Source organism: Dendrobates tinctorius, unplaced genomic scaffold, assembly GCF_039654945.1.
Source record: "Dendrobates tinctorius isolate UK_male_01 unplaced genomic scaffold, ASM3965494v1 ptg000084l, whole genome shotgun sequence".
Classification (NCBI taxonomy): Eukaryota; Metazoa; Chordata; class Amphibia; order Anura; family Dendrobatidae; genus Dendrobates; species Dendrobates tinctorius.
The window spans coordinates 25,290,510-25,312,798 of NW_027361752.1; the positions used below are offsets into that span (position 1 = coordinate 25,290,510).

General features: G+C 42.8%; 1 protein-coding gene across 1 annotated transcript in view; it reads left to right on the forward strand.

Annotated features, from left to right (window-relative positions):
- LOC141097517 (uncharacterized) overlaps window positions 1–9,998 on the forward strand; it is an 88,841-nt gene extending 78,843 nt beyond the window's left edge. The window contains exons 7-12 of the mRNA XM_073584739.1: window positions 2,567–2,623; window positions 2,989–3,048; window positions 3,130–3,194; window positions 6,954–7,038; window positions 8,226–8,293; window positions 9,782–9,998. Coding sequence (XP_073440840.1) covers window positions 2,567–2,623; window positions 2,989–3,048; window positions 3,130–3,194; window positions 6,954–7,038; window positions 8,226–8,293; window positions 9,782–9,998 — 552 coding nt within the window. The remainder of the gene's footprint in view (window positions 1–2,566; window positions 2,624–2,988; window positions 3,049–3,129; window positions 3,195–6,953; window positions 7,039–8,225; window positions 8,294–9,781) is intronic.
- Window positions 9,999–22,289: the final 12,291 nt, after the last annotated feature.

A 22,289-nucleotide genomic window follows, 5' to 3' on the forward strand; every position in this document is an offset into this window, starting at 1 on the left:
TATGCTATCTCCCATACACAGCACACACAGACATGAATCCTGCTCTCCTGTCTTTTGTAACACATGTTCAGAGGTAGCAGTATTATGGAGTGCAAAATCAGAGATACTGAGCAGTGTGGCTGTGAATCCAGCTTTGTTGTGAAATAAACACTTACTTTAGAGCAGCAGCATTGTTTGTGTGACGATTCCACCCCTGAATGTGTCAGAGAGGCAGTTACTGACAGCTCAACCATCCAATCTGGTAGAGGGGCATCAGTGTGTTAATTAACAACTCAGCATCTAATCTGAGACTGGCAGATGCTGGCTCTCTTAAGGTGTTCATTATTCATGGTGATTGCCAGGCTACTTAACTGGACTGTTAGTCTCAAACTACTGCCAGACGTACACTCAGCTATTTTGACATTTGTCTCTCTGTGCCTTGCGTTCTGTTTGATGATCTTTCATTGCCTGACCTTGGACCTCGCTCTGTCCGTCTATCTGTTTAACCACTTCTGCTCTGATCCACTATTCTCCTGGTATTCTGACCTTGGACCATTACCTGTTATGAATGAGTCACCGTAAGAGGCAAAAGCAGAAATACAAGCTAAGTCCAGAAAACCAGAGAAGTTGGCAACTATCAGATTGCAGACCCCTGAACCTATCAACACAACTAGCAGTAGCCGTGGGGGGTACCTACGATGCCCTAGACCCCTCGATCACAGCCGGAGAATTACATAGGCCTAAAGAAAGAAAGGGGAAATCTAAACTGCCCCAGAGCAGACCCCAAAGCAATAGGCAGCCCCCAACATATAATGACGGTGAAGCAAGATGAAAATACTAACACAGACAGAAAGATAGACTGAGCAAAGACGGGGCCCAAAACTACCTAGATAGGAAAGGACAGGAAGGCTGCTGTCTGCAATCTGCCAAAACCCTATCAAAGACATAAGCCAACAAGCTGATATGAAAAAGGCCCTGAAGCAGCTAGGCTTCAAAAACTAAATCAGCACTCAGGTATTTTCAGAAGACAGAGCTAAATGAATTCAGCACACCCCAGCAGGGAATGGCAGAAATCCAGAAAAACAAAGCAAAACAAAGTCAAAGCACCAAAGTAAAAGGCCAAGCAGCAAACTTAGCTTTAGAGGAGCAGGAATTCAGACTGGTCTCCAAGGATCCCACAGAGAAATCACCCGCAGGGCAGAAGGGCGTCGGCAGCCTTGTATCCAGTCAGTAACTCCACTCAGCCAGTCATCAACATCAGCCTCAGGTGTTTGATAATCAGGCTCACTACCTTTCTTTACCAGAAGAGGGAGTTCCTCGGGCCTCAGTAATGAAGGGGAAAATGAACTCACAACAATTACCTGATTATGCCGTTGTCTCTTCTTTCTGTTTATGACCTACCCTCCTTGCTTTTGACCTAGGACTCCCTGACTATAACATATCATGGCTTGCAGCTGAGCAGTGACTCAGCATCACAGTCTGGGGGTGTCTCTCTAACTCTCTCTTTCAATGTGCTTCACCTCTTCAATACGCACATGCAATCTGATGCCTTTCGGGCAGCACAGTGGCTCAGTAGTTAGCACTGCAGCCTTTCAGAGCTAAGGTCCTGGGTTCAAATCCCATCAAGGACAACATCTGCAAGGAGTTTGTATGTTCTCTCTGTGTTTCCTTGGGTTTCTCCGGCTTCCTCTCACATTCCAAAGACATACTGATATGGATTCTAGATTGTGAGCCCCATTGTGGACAGTGCTGAAAATGTATGTAAAGCGCTGTGGAATTAATGACTCTATATAAGTGAGTAACATAATTAATTAAATTTTCTTTGAACAAAGATAGGACTTCAGATATATTTCAGATCAAATTATGAGTTCACGATCAAAGGGGGTGGGTGAAAGAAGTGTCTCTTATGTGGAAAAGAAGCATATTTCTATAAGATATATCACAGCGTTTCTTATATTCCCTTATGTTATTATTTTATGCACAGTTTGTTGACCATGTAAGAAAAACTTATTGAGTCCAGCAATAAAAATTCCTTTTCTTGAGATGTCAACTAAAGTTAGCCACTGTATATTTAAGATACTACAGCTCACAAGTGGCTGGTTCCATTATAGACCTGCTTCTTAAAGGGAATCTGTCACCCCTTTTTTGAGATCATATAATGATATCATTCAATTGTGTGTCACATAAGGATTCTCTTAGTACTTTTGCTTCCCCCTGACCCCGCACCTTTCATGCATAAATACCTTTTTTATATTGGTTCAGATGTATGTAAACTGCCGTTGTCCGGTCCGCTGGGCGGGGCTTATTCAGCTGCTCCCCCCTCCTCCCTGTCCTGCTCTACACAAGAAGAAATGCATAGATATCTCAAAAAAGGGGTGACAGATTCCCTTTAAAAGGACGTTGGTCAATACTTAAAATGGTGTTCTATAAAATGGATCAAGATAATGCATGAGTGTTGGATTATTTCATCCTAATTTTGTGCTGTACAAATCTGAAAAACGTTTTTATAGTGTATTGATTGCAGCGGGGTGTTGTGCGATATCATTTTCAGCTTCATCAGTTATAGAGTATCTGATTTGTTCCACAGAGCTATTTTGATGCAATGAATCTGGAGCTCAAAGAAAAGGAGAACAACTGTCAAGAGGTCAGTGAGCAGTTGGTGGTCAGTTTCTTCTTCCCTGTACTCGAAAATCATGGTTATTTTTGAAACAGTAATCAATGTCGTGGATTTCAAAACCATTATATGATGAAACCACAGTAGGCAAACGGACCAGGCTTCCTTGGAAGCTAGAAGAACTAATTCTGAGGTCCAGCCTTCCATTTATACAGGACTTGTGCATACAGTAACTATATTTTAAACTTTGTTGTGATCATTGTGCACAGTCTAATCAATTGTCTCCAAGGTTCCTTCCAAGTGAGGATGTCTTCTGCTTAACCTCAATATTGTGTCAGAGACTTGGTCACTGGAGACTTGGTCATGTTCTAATATATTCATTTTATTCTTTCTAGATTGACTCCATCATAGAAGAAATGACAGTGACAATGGACCAATACATATCTATTAATGAGGTGAAGTACATCACTATAATACTGATAGAACGTATGCACTTTGCTGGGAGACTCCTTGTTAAACTTCAACATTTTTTCCAGGTTCTACACAATAAAATCCAAGAATTACAGTGCCAGCTGGAAGAATCCTACCAGGAAATCGCAATGTCAGTAATCACCCTGTGGTTCATTTGTTGTTGTGGTATTGCATATTTCTATAAAGTTAAATAATATTTGATAAGCCAGTGTCTGAGTAATATCCAGATTGCAGAAATTGGGCACAATTGGTCTCTAAAGAAATATGCAGCCATAACCAATACTTGATCCCAATACCAATATATTTATGCTGCAGGATGCAACAACCCCATGATAATGGTGGAGACGGCATAAGTGATGAACAATTTTTTCATCTTTAAATGGTCACTCCCATTTCAACAAACTTATGCTTATTCAATTGCCAATTTAGCCAAAAGTGAAATATACTTTCGTTACCAAAGAAAGATTGCTTTAAAGGGGTTATCCAGGACCATAGGGCTAAAAATTAACCGGCAGGTAGTTGCTAACAGAGGAAAATACCTGCCTGTTCAATCTGACGCTGGCTCCGAGCGGTCACTGACTGCTCCACATCAACAGAGCAGCTCTTCTTCTGCCATTGGTTTTTCACATTTGTTTTTTCATTTGAAAAAGACGCCAGTACGACGTTGAATAAAAAGCCTTTTCCTCATCATCATTTCTGAAGACTTGATTCCCTCCTACAGGGCAGCCCTTCCAGGTGTTCATCCAACTGGATCTTAATTTCTTACAGCATATTTGCGCTTCTGTTCTCCCGATGTTCTTCTCCTTCCAGGTTTATTGCAATGTCTATCTCTCGTCCCACCATTACTCCACTTGACTCCTTGTTTCTTATAGCACATTGGCATTGCAGATTTACAGTGGTTTTCCACTACTGGACAACACCTTCATATTTGCTTCATAAAATAAAATAAAAGCCTCATACTTACCTCCCAGGGCAGTTCTCTTCCTTCAATCGATGCACTGTGTCTCCCGGCTGTATTTGAAAATGGCATTTCATGTATTTGATAATTGGCTGCAGAACTCCACTCTGGTAGAATTGAAAACGCTGCAGCTGATTAGCGGGTGTTGATTGGCTGAATTGAGCATAGGATAAAATACGAAAAGGGAAGTTAGAACCCAAACTGCTGGCAAACTCAGCCAGCACACTACAAGAAAGCCACTCTTGAGAGAACTGCAAGAAGTGGTGACAGTAGGCAAGGCAGCTAGGGAGGCATAAAAACAACAGGGAAGCACAAAAAGTGTCAGAATAGCACAGATACTGAGTGCTTTATAGGAATATGTATTTGTTACATTTCTAACCACATGGTTAGCCCACTTTATGTATATCAAAAAATATTTAAAAAAACTGACTGGCATTTCCAAACAGAAAAAGACAAATGTGGTCAGGGACAAGCTAAGATAGCCACTCTATACATAACTAACAAACTAAAGCTGTACTCTGAAACGCGATGATATGCACATTGAGTGCATGAAATTGGAATTCCATTACTGCTGTAGAAAATAAGTTAAAAAAATGAAGGTACTTAGGGCATAAATTGGCCAATTCATGTGAGCCCAACCACCAGCGACAAAGCATACCCCTTTGTTGGGACCCTAAATCTAACAATTGCCTTTCCAGGGCTGAAAACATAAAATTCTATATGGAATGTCATGACTCTCTTGTTGGGTGTCCGGGGACCAGGGGCTCCTTCACTGTCCCTGATGCTAGGGGCTCCATAGCCTGCCCTGTTTCCCTTCCCAGATTACTTCTGATGGTGAAGACACCTGGGCCATATACATTGCCTTAGTGTCATGATCTGAAGTGGATCTGACAGTTTTAAAAGCACAGAGTGAACTTTTTTTCCTTTTGGCAAGTTGCCAAAGTGACTTGACTGTCCCCGGCGGTGGTTAGTGGTATTGCACTTTAGGTTTAATGTGCACGTAATTATGAGTCAGGTGTGGGGCTCTATAAATGAGTCTCAGGGTGTGCAATCACTGCTGGTGATATTCATTCATTGATTGATTCTGAGTTTGTGAGAGCCTGGTTGAAGGATGGAGCTGAAGAGGAGCCCTGCGCTGTCAGCCAGAGGAGACGAGTGGCAGCTAATGGTGTCTGCAGGAATTGCTGGCATGGCATGGAGGAGTCGCAGTTTATGGTGTTGGCGGGAAGTGCGTGCATGGCTTGGTGGAGTGGTGACTATGGAGAGAGTTGCACTCTGCATGCTCGACTTGGTTGCCGAGAGCTGGACTCAAGCATGCTTAGATTCTTGGCAGAGGCTGATTCATCCTTGGGACTCTGTGACTGGACTGCTGCAACTGGTGATGGACTCTGCTCCAAGGCTGCACTATGGTGAAGGATCCTGTTATGGTGATGGATCCGGGTGGAGGAGAAGACGCACGCAGGTGGTGGGGCTCTGTTGCTAGGAGCGTACGCAACAGAGCAAAGCTAAGTGGTGTTTCCCCTGTATTGTCTTCTTTCCTTATGTGTTGTTAGTGCAGCGGTGGGATTAGTCTCCGCACCGACCTACTCCCTAGTGAGGGTTTAGGGTCAGGGCGAGCAAGGGTTTAAGGTTCGCGTGCGGCAACAGGTGCGGAGTCTGTATAGGGAATGTGAGGAGTGCAGGGACACTGGCTCAGGGGAGTGCAGGAGGTCTCCACGTCCCCATTCCCTATTGCAGGGCCCCCGTTGTTAATGTTACCCAGGTTCCCCCTTATTATTTAAATTCGCCACTGGAGGCGCTGTATCCAGGGTCACGTGTGTTGTGGGTTCGCCTTGCGGTAACATCTGCGTCCAGACACACGTTGACCGTGATACTTAGCTCCTGAATCCGCCCTAAGTCTGTACCCTTCCCCCACCCAGGGAAGAGGGGAGTAGTAGTATACCATAATACACCAGCCAGACTAACAAGGTAATACGAACAGGAATAAAGGAAACTACCAATCATACAAACATACACAAGCAGCAGAGGTAAATACTGTGGAGTGGAGGATGGGGTAAAATCAAAGTAGGAGAGAAGGAAGGGAATTAGCACACACCCAAAACCTAGCAACAGTCTCAGATAAATCCATCAAATGACTTCTCAAAGAAGAACAACAAACCACCATCTCCTAACCATGCAGCATAAGCTAGCTCTGACAATGAGTACTAGCCAGGGCCAAGATTATATAGGTGTGATGGAAGCAGCGAACAGTGAAAAGCTGAGAGTCTTAATGCAGGAAAGTTTCCAAGAGATCTCAAGTGAGCAGATTAAGCCTTGCACTGCTAAAATAAACCTGCACAGTTTAATATGAAGGTGAAGTGCTTCTAAACAGTGCAGGAGTAGGAGAAATCAGACGCAGCGGTTTTCTGGCTCCTCTCTGTCGCAATAAACCCATGACAGGCAGGTAGGATCAAGCTCTATTTAAAATCATCTTGGGCTGATGGGAGGAGGAGTGCTCAGTCATAAGGCATGTACTACAAATATCAGTGAGCTAAGTACCTTCATTATATAACTTATTTTCTACAGCTGTAATGCAGTTACAATTTCATATGTTTAATGTACATATCATAGCGTTTCAGAGTGCAGCTTTAATTTGTTAGTTAACACACATTATGTATGTGGTTGTGCAAATGGTATAGTAATACCCATTTGTCAGTTCATTCGTAAGTTTCAAGGAGGAATCAAACAGGGATAAAATGTAAAGTTCTAAGAAAACATGCGCCAAAATAGTTGTTTTATGAGGAGTACACATATTTATTTTATCTATTGGATCAATACCAGTTACCCTATGTTATCTTTTGATAAATGGCTGGAGAAGTATAGCCTACCTTAAGGGCACCTGTGATGACTGTGAAAAGACTACACGGTTTGTATAACCGACCTCTCTTTTAGGAGGAAGGAAATCGAGGAGCGCGAATTTATTCAGAGCACAGGAGCCAGCGATAGAATAATGACAGAGATAATACAGATCAAGCTGGTGAGTGGAGACCGGTCATTTTAATAACACTGATTTATAATGGTGGCTTTTATGACCCACCATAAAGTAACCTGTAATTACTGTCACCCATTTATTATAGGGGTTAGCCCAAATTTTATAGGGAGCCTGTCACCAGAAAAATGCAATTAACTAGCAGATATGGGCTTAATCTGCAGGTTAATAGTGTTACCAAGCTGCACGCATCTGAATGGTGCCGGGAGAAAATTAACTTTGTTCTCCCCGGCAGCATTCGGTTGCATTCACTGCTCTGTATGGCGGCTGTAACCGCGTCCCCGGAAGCGAGGTTACAGCTGCCGTTCTGTATACTCAGAGCTGGAATTGTGTCAGCATAATACAATAACCAATAGTTTCCCATACAGTTTCTAGAACCATCACTTATGAGATACTCGCGGGTCCTAAAGTGGTGATTCTTCATCCTTCACATGACCCTCAGCCGCCATAAAATCATCACCTTAGAGGCAAGGGATGGCAGTTGGCCATTCTCAAGATGGCTTCTAGAATGCACCGATGCCCTGCCTCCTTCTGCTTTGTTTGCAGTACCGGCCCAAACTGCACGTTCTCCAATGCAAACAGAGACAACTTTGCTTGTGCAGCATAAGAGGAGCAGAGTAGCATGGAAACCGGACAGATCCAGCTATCTTGTTAGCTTCAGAGCCAGGGCTTGCAAGCTCATTGCAAGGAGTTTGTCAGTTCTGCGCTTCTCACTGATAGGCAATGAGTAGTAAATCACAAAATTAAAAAATCTTGAGAACAGAGAGAATTTTAAATAATAGGTAAATAGCGAACGGTGCTTTTGGGAAAACCCTTTTAAATAATGGACCTGCTGTAATTACTGTTGGGCAAGTGAGGATCATCTAAGGAGGCGCTTGAGTGGCAAGGAAAAATAAGTATGTAATGGGTATTTTACTGTGCTAACACTGAATACAGATTTTAGCTATTTTTTTCTTAAATTCAGGACAACCCCTTTAAGTTAAGTGTGGTTGAAAGGACTGATTCATCAGGGTAAAGGTAATAAACTGTAATCATGTTTTAGCCCCTGCTCAGCACTGTTGTTCGGTAAGATTCCTCCTCCGCAGACCCCAACTAATATTGTAAACCAAGGGGCAGAAGAGTTCAGTTCATGCAAAGTGGCATTCGCCATTCAGAGCGTCTGCTATGTTTTCCAGGAGAAGCAGCTAGAACAGGCACAAAAGAAGAAGCAGGGTCAGGGGATTCTGTTTTTTTTCCGCCAATGGTAAGATAATTATAAAGTTTATTTTTATTTAGTGCTAACACATTCCGCAGCGCTTTACAGTTTGCAGACATTATCATCGCTGCCCCCGATGGGGCTCACAATCTAAATTCCCTATCAGTATGTCTTCGGAATGTGGGAGGAAACCCACGCAAACATGGGGAGAACATACAAACTCCTTGCAGATGTTGTCCTTGGTGGGATTTGAACCCAGGACCCCACAATCCCCCGTAAGATCATTTGGCTGTGATCTATCTCTCCCTACCAGTGTTGCCAGCTTGACTTTTTAGTTTTTCAGGACGGCTTATTAAAAAATTATGGACAGACAATATTTTTCACTGACACATTGGAAAACCATAAGAAATCCTTATGATTATAAGTGATATTTGTCTACAGCTTATAATTCAGATAAGACATCAGGTGCATTCTATGTTATCTGTAAAATGATGAAAATTACAGTCAAAATCATCTGCATAAGTTTCTTCAGATTTTAAAAAAATCACGGGCGCAAACAGACAGGGCAAAAAACAGACCTATTTTTATGGAGTTCAAAAAACTCAAAATTAAACTGCACCTCATATCCGTCACAGTCTTAAGACAAGCATTAAGGCTAAGTGCACACGTTGCAGAAAATTTCTGCTCAAAAACCTGAATCCCTTCCCAGAAACTGCACCTCTTTTTCTGCGGCGTTTTTTGCGCGGTTTTGATGCGTTTTTGATGCGTTTTTTCCGCAGCGGTTTCTAAAAGCATGGGAGAAGCCTAAACCGCGGAAGAATCTGCAAAATTAATGAGCATGCTGCGTTTTTTACCGCAATGCGCTTTTTTCACGGTAAAAAACGCATCAATGTGCACAAAAAGTGCAAAATGCATAGAAATGACTGTGCAGCTTATTTTTAGCGGTTTTATAGTGGTTTTATAGTGAAAACCGCGGTAAAAACCGCTAAAAAAACGCTGTGTGTGAACACAGCCTTAGACGCACGTCAAAGCCAGGGAGTCCGTCCCGGAAGAAATTCCATAACAATAAGTAAAAATACAGCGCCTCAAGCGGTGGTGAAGAAAAAATCTCACATTTATTCTGCCTCCTGTGGCGACAATTTGATCTGAAGATCTAGATCTTCGGATCGAAACGTCGCCACAGGAGGCAGAATAAATGTGAGATTTTTTCTTCACCACCGTTTGAGGCCCTATTTTTATGGACTGTCCTGGAATTTCTGGGCGGTTGGCAGTCCTGCTCCCTACTCGAACAACCTGTCTTCTCAATGAGGGTGCGTCTCCTAGACTCCTACGACAGTAACTTATCTCTCAGAGACCAAAAGGATAGTCCCTCTAAAATTCAGCAGGCCAGGTCCTTCTCTTCACTGCCATAATCTATCGGAGGAGAGTCGGCAAACCCCCATACACATTAGACTGTCAGGCCATCCCGCCGACATCAGCTAATTCTACTGACCTTGATCTATGTATGCACGAGCCTTAACACTGAGTCTTTTTCAGGTTATACAACATGGCGCTGGAGTTTCTGTGGTGTTCTTTCTCTGTTGGCATCTCCCTTCTGCTCTTCTTCTTCTTGATGCAACACTTCCATGCGCTATACCCTGGCTACCTGCTACTGGACTTACGCCGCGTTTTATCAGAACAAGCCATTGCGGCTATACAGAACATTCTGCGTCCCTTTATAAAGCTGAAAGGAGTTGGAGTGCTGCCAACATAACGAGCATATAAATAAAATGTTATTCTGATCTGAGAAAAAATGACTGATTGATCCTATCATATAGAAGAAATGAGTTATTTTATGTATACATGAAAACATTTACAGAATGTATAAAGAAGACTTAAAAATTCTGATGCTCCAGATAAGTTTGGAGGACTTAAATGGAATCTGTCAGCAGGGTTTTGCTACCTCATCTGAGAGCAGCATAATATAGAGAAAGAGACCCTGATTCCAACAATGTATCACTTTGTATCACAACTGCTGCACCCAGTAAACTATCAGAATTCTTAGATGTAGCATGATAGCAGAGCTCAGAAAGCTAACTCCGCCCACACCCCTGATTACCAGCTTTGGGGCAGAGTTTGTCCAGGATGCAAGGAAGCTGTGCTCTGGGTACTGATAATCTCCTGCTAATTGTATTGAAATAACAGCTCCCAGCCGAATAAGTGACACATCGCTGAATTCAGGGGTCTCTGTCCCTACATCATGCTGCCTTCAGATTATATATCAAAAACCTGCTGACTGATTCCCTTTAAATGAGTGTATTTTTTAGCTGAAGTCCATTTTTACAATAGGGTTTAATTAGATTGTGTTGCCTGCGTACCCAATGCTAAATATAGGGTACGCAGGCCACATGCAGCGGAATGCGCCCATAGGCGGAGCTGACCGGAGGAGGCACGGCAGGGGGCGGAGCTTCATGGTGAGCGTCCACTGCGCCTCCAAACGCAAATGTGAAACTAGCCTTAACTTGTCAGCAAATTTCACCTGACTCCTAAACCACCAAGAGGCCATTTCATACCTTAAATGGACTCGACCACCATCAACCATTTCTACGTGCTATGGAAAGACTGTGCCTACAAGTTACACAATTCCAGAGCTCCAACAGAATAATTTTATCAAAGCAACTCTACCAAATTATGATCGATAATACTGTAAGGCTGTGTGCACACACAGCGTTTTTTTAGCGGATTTGCCAAAAAATCCGCTCAAAAAACGCTAAAAATAAGCTTCCCATTCATTTCTATGCATTTTTGTGCATATTGATGTGCTTTTTTACCGCGAAAAAAACGCTTTGCGGTAAAAAACGCAGCATGTTCATTAATTTCGCGGATTTTTCCACATTTCTGGCTATTTCTATGTGTCAGGAACCGCGCGGAAAAAAAAACGCATAAAAACCGCGCGGTTTCTGGGAAGGGAGTCCGGTTTTTAAGCAGAAATTTTCTGCTACGTGTGCACATAGCCTAACTAAAGCAAAATAACAGCGACCAGACATCCTGCAAAGAGGATCGCATCATGGGGAATGTGAAAAGATACCCATAATAAAGGTGGCAGCCACAGTCTGAATACCTGTATAATGACATCTGTCATGCCTCAAAAACTATTATGCTGCATGTATCGTAGCCAGCTCTAATAATTCACCAATTCATAGTTTTTTGGTTCTAGAAACCACCACTATATACAGTAGCTGTTCTGTGCAGGAATCATTTCTTAAACCCACTTACTTCTACTACTACCGGAAAAGTGATGAGTATATATAAAGATAAAGATACTAAATAAGGCGTAATTAAAAGCTATGCACAATATATCAAAACCATAACTTTCATAATATTTGGACATAGTAATTGAAATAAACCTATAACAGAAAAAATGTATGAATGCATTATGAATAACCCTGCTACGCCATTGTTGATTGTTTTAATACACTTGACGACATTCTCTGTTAACCACTCTAACTGGGTCAAAATCATCAGGGAAAACATCTTGCTTGATTACTTCACCCTAAGGGTCCCGTTACACATAGCGACGCTCCAGCGATCCCGACAACGATACGACCTGGTAAGTATCGCTGATGCGTCGCTACATGGTTGCTAGTAAGCTGTCAAACAGGCAGATCTATTGAACGGCGCAGCAACGATACGGCGATCCGTATAACGACCTCGGCGGTCGTTGGGACATTGTCACACAGCAGCTATTCTGACGATTCACGCTTGCATCCCTGAGTTCTGCATCACCAATGAGGTTGCTCGTCGGTGTCAAACACAGCGATGCATGCTGGCCAGCAGGACGCCAATGATCAAAAATGACCTAGGACATTCGAGCACGATCAGCGATATCCAGCGGGGGCGGGGCGGTCGCCGCTATGTGTCACGCGTTGCGAGATCGCTGGCGAGGCCGCTGTTGCGTCACAAAACCTGTGACATTTCAGCGATCTCGCTAATGATCTCGTTATGTGAGACGGGACCTTTAGTCACTCCCCACTGACTCAAGGGCACACAGATTAGGTATATTGTTCTTCAGTTTCATGCACTGCTTTATCCAGACGACAGCCTTAAAACAAACAAGAGTTGGTCAATATAAACAGTCAAAATTCGTGTCTCAGCATTCTTAAGTCACATGAACAAAAGAGATGGTCCTTGAAGTGACAGATTGTATTGAATGGCATGTTTTTTTTGCTTTTTTTGCTTTTCTCTTTTTTCTTTTTCCCTCCCCTCCAGTCGCTGTTCCTAGCTCGGAGGAGCCAATTGCAATTTATTTATTTATTTATTTTTAAGCGTGCAAAATATGATTGCCATGACCCCAGGGACTTTACCCTAACAGGGTCTTATAGGCTATAAATGCTTCTGAAGACCAGGGGCCATACTGTAATGGTCACCCTGGATAATAAGGCCACAGCATCCCTGTTTATTAACATATTTATATTACAAAATTAACATATCAGTATAACATTGACAAATAAGGAAGCGGATCTATGGAAGCCGCACCACACCAGTTTGAGTACCCGCCTGCTTATGCCCTCAACCGAACCAGTTTGAGGACCCTTGTTAGCAGCGGATTAATCAGCGTAACATCCAGAGTCAGCAACACAGAATGTAGATTTATTCATATCCAGGTTGAACAGCTTACAGCATGAAATGTGATCAGTCTGGTATCTGCTGTGGCTTGCAGCATGGGAGCATTACAACAGCAAGAAGGGAAGAGAAGGAGGGGGCATCCTGTCTGTTTTTTTTTTTTTTGTCACTGAACTTTGTTAACAATCTCACAATATGCACAATATATAAAACAGTACAGTAGTAGTTGTTGCAATACATACAGATCAATATGCATTATTCCAACACCCCCACTCAACAACTACTTATCCTCTTAGTCACAGTGTGGTTCTGTTTAGCGACTGGAGCAAGCATAGCATCGTAATCTTCACCATACTTTTGAGAATATCCTTTTGCCACCAACCTTGCTTTAAATCTGTGGACTTTACCTTCAGAGTCATATTTGGTTTTGAAGACCCACTTGCACTTGATTGCCTTTTTGCCCTGTGGCAGCTTGGTGAGTTTCCAAGTTTGAAGTTGATGAAGCGATTTGATTTCCTCATTAGCAGCATTGATCCACTTTGTTCTTTCATGGACAGGTAGATCTTGCATTTCATCCCATGACTACGGCTCTGATTCAGGTAGTGTCTTGACTATGTAGGATAGACGTCTAGCTGGTACGCCTCTGTTTGATCTTGAAGATCTCCTGATTTCAGATTCACCTGATTTTTCTGTTGTTCCTTCATTGGTTGAAGAATCCAGCCAGACCTCTACATCCTCCTTGTTATTGTCTTGTAATTGTGACTTCAGCTGGACTACTGGCGTGATGTCACAAAACTTGGGGGACACAAAGTTCTCATCAATCACTACATCTCTACTTATTGTGACCTTGTTTGTTTCTGGGTGTAGAATCCTATAACCTTTCTGGGTTTCACTGTAGCCTACCAGGATCCCTTCCTTAGCGTGAGATTCCCACTTAGTTCGCCTTTCTTTGGGAACATGTACAAGCGCTTTACTTCCGAATATTCTAATATGATGTAGTTTTGGCTTTCTGCTGTTCCATTGCTCAAACGGAGTTTTCTCTGTAGCTTTACCTGGTAGTCTGTTCTGAAGATAGCAAGCTGTCATGATTGCTTCACCCCAATATGCTGTGGGCAGATTTGCATCAAACAACATACTTCTTCCACTTTCACAGAGTGTTCGGTTCCTTCTTTCCACGACACCATTTTGGTCAGGATTGTACTGTACAGTGGTCTGAAATAGGATTCCATTTTTCTTTAAAATGCTCTGTGTCTCATTACTTGTGTATTCAGTCCCATTATCTGCACGTAGAATCTTTGGCATTCTCCCAAATTTATTATATACCTCAACTAGATATACTTCAAGTTTCTCTGGAACTTCTTTCTTGCTGTGAAGCAGATGGACAACTGTATATCTTGAATGATCATCAATAAATGTGAGAAAATATCTCTTCTTCCCAGGAGTCTGAGTGCTCATTGGACCACAGACATCTGTATGTATTAAATTTAGTGTCTGTTCTATTCTTGTAGTACTTCTCTTAGGAAAAGCTTTTCTAGACATTTTCCCTTTGATGCAGCTAGTACATTTCATTATCTGGTTACATAGATCAATTGTAATGTCCTCAGCTAGTTGCTTTTGAACTAACTTCCTTATTGCTTCTGGGTCTCTGTGTGCTAGGCGCCTATGCCATACATGAATGCAGTTATTGCGCCTTTCTTCCTGAGCAGTGTACACACACTCTTTGCATTTAAGCTGGTAAAGTTCATTTGTGATTTTTCCTTCTGCTAGTGTGTGGCCCTCTTTTGAGATGATGCAGCTATCATGCTTAAATGTAACTTCATTTCCTTGTTTTGTGAGTTTCTTCACAGATAGTAAATTACTCTCAAGACTAGGCACATAGAGCACATCTTTTACTGGGATCTTCTTGCTTTGTGATGGTGAGATTTGACAATCAATATAACCATCTCCTATACCTTGTGAAGTCATGTACTGACCATTAGCCATAATCACTTTCTCTGACTTACTTTGGTTAAGCTTAGAAAAGAAGTCCCTGTTATTAGTCATGTGACTAGTTGCTCCAGAGTCTATACACCATGCATGCTTTGATGTATCTACACTGACAGTAAATGCAGTTTCAGTATTCACAGAATCATTTTCTGCAGACACAGCACTTTTAACCCCTTGAAGACTGCTTTGCTTTTTCAGCTGATTCATTCTAACTTTCCAGACTCTGCAGTCGGCTTTCAAATGTCCTGATTTCTTGCAAACAAAACATTCACGTGTTTCTCTTAGGTGCTTTCTGTTATCATTTAGATTTTGTGTCTGTAAAGCAGATTCTGCTTCGCATGTCCTGCTGTTTACACCTTCCGCTTTCCGCTTATATTCATCTATGAGCTTCCCTCTGACATACTCCAATGTAAGCTCATCATCTGGGCGCGCATCTAGTGCGGTTACAAGCGTGTCATAGTTTTCTGGAAGACCACTAAGCAGTAATGCGGCTACATGAAAGTCCTTCAAATCTTCCCCAATGCCTCTCAGGTGTTCTACAATCTCTAGAATGCTTGTTATGTAGTCCTGCATATCCTGGCCATTCTGTAGTTTAGACTGGTACAATTTTCTCATGAGATAAAGTTTATTGCTTAAATTTATCCTCTCATGCACCTTTTGCAGCTGCTCCCACATTTCTCTTGCTGTTTCACTTTTACACACATGCACAATCTGATCATCATCTATACTGAGTGATATGGTACTTTGTGCTTTCTGATCCATCTCTAGCCACTCCTGTGATACTGGGTCAGGTTTAGGCTCTTGTGTGTATTTCCACGTACCTTCTCTTATCAGCAGCATTTTTACTTTGAATTTCCAGGATTGATAATTCTGGTTAGTGAGACTTGGTACTGTAAACTTCATGGAGTTACTGCTGCTGGTGGCCATCTTTGCTGTCTTCCTTTCTTTTCTTTTCTCTGTGCTCTGGGGATCTGGGACTCTAGGACTCTGGGCCCATAACCTGTTAGCAGCGGATTAATCAGCGTAACATCCAGAGTCAGCAACACAGAATGTAGATTTATTCATATCCAGGTTGAACAGCTTACAGCATGAAATGTGATCAGTCTGGTATCTGCTGTGGCTTGCAGCATGGGAGCATTACAACAACAAGAAGGGAAGAGAAGGAGGGGGCATCCTGTCTGGTTTTTTTTTGTCACTGAACTTTGTTAACAATCTCACAATATGCACAATATAAAAAACAGTACAGTAGTAGTTGTTGCAATACATACAGATCAATATGCATTATTCCAACAACCCTACTGGATGGCGCTACCAATTAAATTGTCCCGCTGAGACCTCAGCCCAGTAGGGACCCCTTTTATTTAAATTATACTCTGACCACCAAATGAAGCAAAAAGAGGGGAGGGGTAGGTAACCACCCCACCAAACGACCCCCCTACTCCCCCTTCTGCTACCATCAACTGGCTCTCCACAGACCCGTTTCCCCACCCAAGATGGTTACCCCACCACAGAACAACATTAAACAATATTAACTTCACACTGAAAAAAGGAGGAGGGGAATTGAAGGTTCAACCATTTTGAAACTGCTACAACAGTTCCTCCATGCCACCCCTAGCCGCACCACAACTGGCCCAGGGGGACTGTTGCTCATACCAAAAATTGTCACGTTGAGACCTCTCTCAGGATATCTTCTCCATTTCATCTGGTGAAAGAAAGAGGTAGAAAGACAATTTACCTCCTCTATATAAAAACCCACCCCCCTCACAGAGAGAGGCCAGCCCTCACCATCCTCACAAAAGAGACAGAGTTACCTCACCTAAATAATCCCCACCCTCCTCACAGAGGCACACCAGGCACGAACTCTTGCTTAAAATCTACACCAATATACACACAAAAACTGCAGGAGTTAAAAGATCTGCCCATCCCAATAGTCATACCCTCCTGCGCCTATTGCTCTGGTGGTTTCTATAACTATACCTGGAACACAGTAAGTGTACTATGCCCCCTAAGAGGACCTAGTCATATTATGGCGGCAAATAGTACCACGGAAAATATCTGAGTCAGGTCAAAAGCAATCAAATACAATACTAAAAGATTAGTGTGGAAAAAATGAAAGATAAGGAGCAGCACAAACCATGGTAGTGGCGTTCACACATACTATGTAGGAACGATCTCACCATTAGAAGTCTAGAAGACCTGGTGCTCCCTTATCCCTGATAGCATGTTAAGGTCCCTTTAGGTCATCATCTTGTCCAGGAATATATATAAACATGGACAGGATGATGACCTAAAGGGACCTTTCCATGCTATTAGGGATAAGGGTGCACACTGGACCTCCCTTTGTCCAGTAACCGTGGGCGACTGCAGCACCGTATTAAAGTCTCTTTACTCACAGTCGTACCCAGTCCTTGATGTCCTCCGGATTACAGCAGAGAACCATATCCTCCTGTTTGCAGCCATTAAACATGCTAGTCCTCCTTTGGGCACAGGACATCCTCCTCCAGTTCACCTCCAGGCACAAGACATCCACCTGAGAGACCAGTTACCGTGGACGGCAGCACTGCTGTGTACACTGCGGGTGCCAGGCTATTCAGCTGCCCTGGCTGCTGGCTCTGCTGGCCTGCGTTGCCACACACAGGTATAGCTCTGTAAAGCCAACTGGTCTGCACACTAGCACACACCAGACTAACTCTGACATTATACCTGACACACCCATATCCTTCCCTATAGGGCTTTTAACAAAGAAACCTGTGGCCTTCAGCCACATGGAAAACCCGGCCTGGAATGAGACGGACAGCACGACCACCATCCTGCAGTCTGTTTCACAACACAACATCCCAGATAAGGTTTTCCCTTCATCTGCCTTGGACACTAGCATATCCAAGGCTAGCACTTATTTTATTTTTTGTCTGCATAGCAGTCACAGCTATACTTGTGACTGCCATGCACTCCTGTGGCCTTCATACGGCTCCTTGCACATCCTGGGGAGAACACACAGTGACCCCTATCTGTGACATCGGTCACTGCTTCACCACTGCAATCACAGCTACGCTTGCAACTGCAATGCCCCCTCATGGCCTCAATACGCCTCCGTGCGTATCCTGGGGAGAGCACACAGCGACCCCTACCTGTGACATGGGTTACTGCCTCACAGTAGCCATGTTTTTCTACACCGGGATTTAGTTTACACATAGACGGAATTCAACTGGATGCCAATGTAATAGAATTCTAGCCATATGGTGCACAATACACTCTATAATATCATACAACAATGATACATGCTAACCTTTATCTACATAATGTAGACATATGCAGCCTCTCATTATTTTCCATTGTTGGCAGAACAGGCTATATTTGTACAGGAGTTGTTTTTTTCCTTTTTCCATTCTGCACTGGTAATCATGTCATCTTCCGGTATACTGGCTTTCCAATAAAGTGTGGGCCTCCCTGTGGGCAGCCGTGTGTATTGTAGAGCGCTACATCCCCGGTGTTTTATTGTTGACCATTTTGGCTCTCCTGTCTTCTTGTTCAGTGGTGTGAACGATTTCACTTTCTATTACTATACAATTTTCTCTTCCTCTCAGCTGGCTCGCAGTGTGCTTAATGGTACATGCTGAGGTGCAGTTTTTTCTTCGAGCTTGGATGCAGTTTCTCCGGGAACTAGTAAAGGACACATGTCTACTGACATTGTAACTTCATTTTTCACATGGGCGACACACATTATTGAGCTATTTTTCTCATAAATAAAATGTAGGAGCTATGTTATGGGGTTACTGGAGTTTGCTTTGTCTAATATTACATCAAGTTTAAGGAGGAGCGGACATAGACAGATGGGGGCCCCTGTACAAGAAAAATATATGGGCCCTTTGTAGTCCAATAGCTAATCACAATGCAGAATTCCACCTGCTTTGGAGGTGGTAGTGGCCCCCTTACCTCTTGGGTCCCTTTGTAGCTAGCAAGGTTGCACCAATGGTATGAACCTTTAATAATAATAATAATAATAATAATAATAATAATAATAATAAATGTTATTTCTATAGCGCCGACATATTCCGCAGCACTTTACATTTCACATATTACACATATGCAGTAGGGGTAAATACTTTTCATAACCTTGTATGTTTGTTTATTTTTCTGAATGCTATCCTCCCCATTGTAATGTAAAATTTGTAAAGGTCCCGTTACATTTAGCGATGCACCAGCGATCCCGACAATGATACAACCCGGTCAGGATCGCTGGTGCATCGCTAAATGGTCGCTAGTGAGCTGCCAAACAGGCAGATCTCACCAGCCATGCAGCAGCGGTCGGCGGTCGTTACTTACCTGTCATACACAACTCTGATGACGTCTTCCGTCCGCGTCCATGCGTCGCTCGTCGGCACCAGCAGGAAGCCGGCGATGAGAAAATGGACCATCTCGTTCTCGCGCGATCAGCGATATCCAGCTGGGGGGCCGTTCAGAGGTAAGTGTCACATGTAGCGAGATCGCTAGCGATATTGCTGTTGCGTCACAAAATCGGTGACCCTTTAGCGATATCGCTAGCGATATAGCTATGTGTAAAAGGCCCTTAAGAGATTTTTTGAAAAGTTTTCAATAGGAAAAGGAATCGAAATCCAGTGAGGAAAATGTGATATAATTCAGAAAAAAATTTATTGTCAAAAATAAATAAAATACAAGAACAAGGGTGGAATCACCAGCGGCACACTGACCAACGCGTTTTGGCTAAGGAGCCTTATTCACCATTATTCACCAAGTCTCATACACTTTGCTTGCACTGTAAATAGAAATAAATAAAAGCACACAAAAAAGCTGCAAAAATGGCATGAGTGAACGTAATCATCAAATAAATTTGAAGATGCCCGGCCGCAGAACTTAAAGGTGCGGCACGCAGGAGAAAATAAACTTTTCTTCTTCTGGGACCAGCCATCTTTCAGTCATGCAGGCATGTCGAGAGCAATCACAGTCACTGTTCACTTTACTGTGAGTGATAACTGTAAGCACACCCCCGGATAAATAAATTTGTCAGATCCGATAACACTAGTAATCTACAGATATAGAGATAATCTGCAGGTTCATCGTGTTTTGAAGGTGCCAGGCTGCAGAACTTGAAGGTGCGACACCCAGGAGAAAATTAACTTTTCTTCTTCTGGGAGCAGCCGACTTTCAGTCATAAATGCAGGTCTAGAGCAATTACAGTCACTGTTCACTATACTGTGAGTGACAATTGTAAGCATACCTCGGAAAAATAAATTTGTCAGGTTCAATAATACTACTAATCTACAGATAGAGTTAATCTGCAGGTTCCTCATGTTTTGAAGGCGCCCGGCCACAAAACTTGAAGGTGCAGCATCCAGGAGAAAATTAACTTTTCTTCTTCTGGGAGCAGCCGGCTTTCAGTCATGCAGGCAAGTCCAGAGCAATTACAGTCACTGTTCACTTTACTGTGAGTGATGACAGTAAGGACTGATTGACAGCCAGCTGTGCACTGATGCACAGCTGAGTGAGCTGTCATTCGGTGCCAGGGTGTGCAGCTGTCAGCGCTGTGAGCAGAAACTGTAATTGCTCCAGGCACATCTCCATGACTGAAAGCCGGCAGCTCCTATGAGGAATAAAGTTCATTTTCTGTCAGGTACCGCATTTATAGTATGGAAACCGGGTACCTTCATAATGTTATTAATAGTGTTGAGCATTCCGATACCGCAAGTATCGGGTATCGGCCGATATTAGCGGTATCGGAATTCCGATACTGACTTCCGATACTTTTGTCATATCGGATTCCGGAATCGGAATCGGAAGTTCAAAGTTGATTGACAGCCGAAATGACGTCATCATGATGCGCGGTGTGTGCGCATCATGATGTGCCGTCATTTCGGGCCTTCCGGGGGTCTCTGCCAGCCTGCCGGTGGTCTGTGCACCCTGTGGGGGTCTGTACCGGCCTGCCGGGGGGCTGTGCCGGCCTGCCGGGGGGCTGTGCTGATGTCCGGGAGTCTGTGCAGGCATCGTCCGATGGGACTACAAGTCCCATCGGGCGATGCCTGCTACCATGACAGTGATTGACACATTAGCCAATGATGGGACAGTAGTAGTCCCATCATCCGGCTAATGTGTTAAATGTAAAAAAAAAAATAAAAAAATAAAAAAAAAAAAATACTACATACATACATACTACATGCATGCTACATACATACTACATGCTACATACATACTACATATATACTACATGCATGCTACATACATACTACATGCTACATGCATGCTACATACATACTACATGCTACATACATACTACATACATACTACATACATACTACATGCATGCTACATACTACATGCTACATACATACCACATATATACTACATGCATGCTACATACATGCTACATGCTACATACATACTACATACATACTACATACATACTACATGCATGCTACATACATACCACATATATACTACATACATACTACATACATGCTACATACATACTACATGCATGCTACATACAATACATTCATACAATACATACATAGACATACAGTACATATAACATAGAGTAACATACTTACCAATACTTGTCACATTGTTCCCCGAAGCCATTGTCGTCTACGGAATAAATATTAACATAACAAACCACAAAAATACTCACCCATGATCCGAAGCAGTCCACGAGTGTGTCCCACGACGATCTTGGGTAGAAAACTGCAGCATCAGCTGATGCTGCCACTCTCTACGGGCTGCAGGAATCCAATGACCGAAGGTAGGTATCCTTCCGCACTGTATTCCTCCGCCACTTAAAAAAAAAAAGTCCCTAGTCTCACTTTATGGTAAAAGCTGTGTGGGAATTTCCCACACAGCTTTTACCATAAAGTGAGACTAGGGATTTTTTTTTTTAAGTGCCGGAGGAATACAGTGCGGAAGGATACCTACCTTCCGTCATTGGATTCCTGCAGCCCGTAGAGAGCGGCAGCATCAGCTGATGCTGCAGTTCTCTACCCAAGATCGTCGTGGGACACACTCGTGGACTGCTTCGGATCATGGGTGAGTATTTTTGTGGTTTGTTATGTTAATATTTATTCCGTAGACGACAATGGCTTCGGGGAACAATGTGACAAGTATTGGTAAGTATGTTACTCTATGTTATATGTACTGTATGTCTATGTATGTATTGTATGAATGTATTGTATGTAGCATGCATGTAGTATGTATGTAGCATGTATGTAGTATGTATGTAGTATATATGTGGTATGTATGTAGCATGTAGTATGTGTGTAGCATGTATGTAGTATGTATGTAGTATATATGTGGTATGTATGTAGCATGTAGTATGTATGTAGCATGCATGTAGTATGTATGTAATATGTATGTAGCATGTAGCATGTATGTAGCATGCATGTAGTATATATGTGGTATGTATGTAGCATGTAGTATGTATGTAGTATGTATGTAGCATGTATGTAGC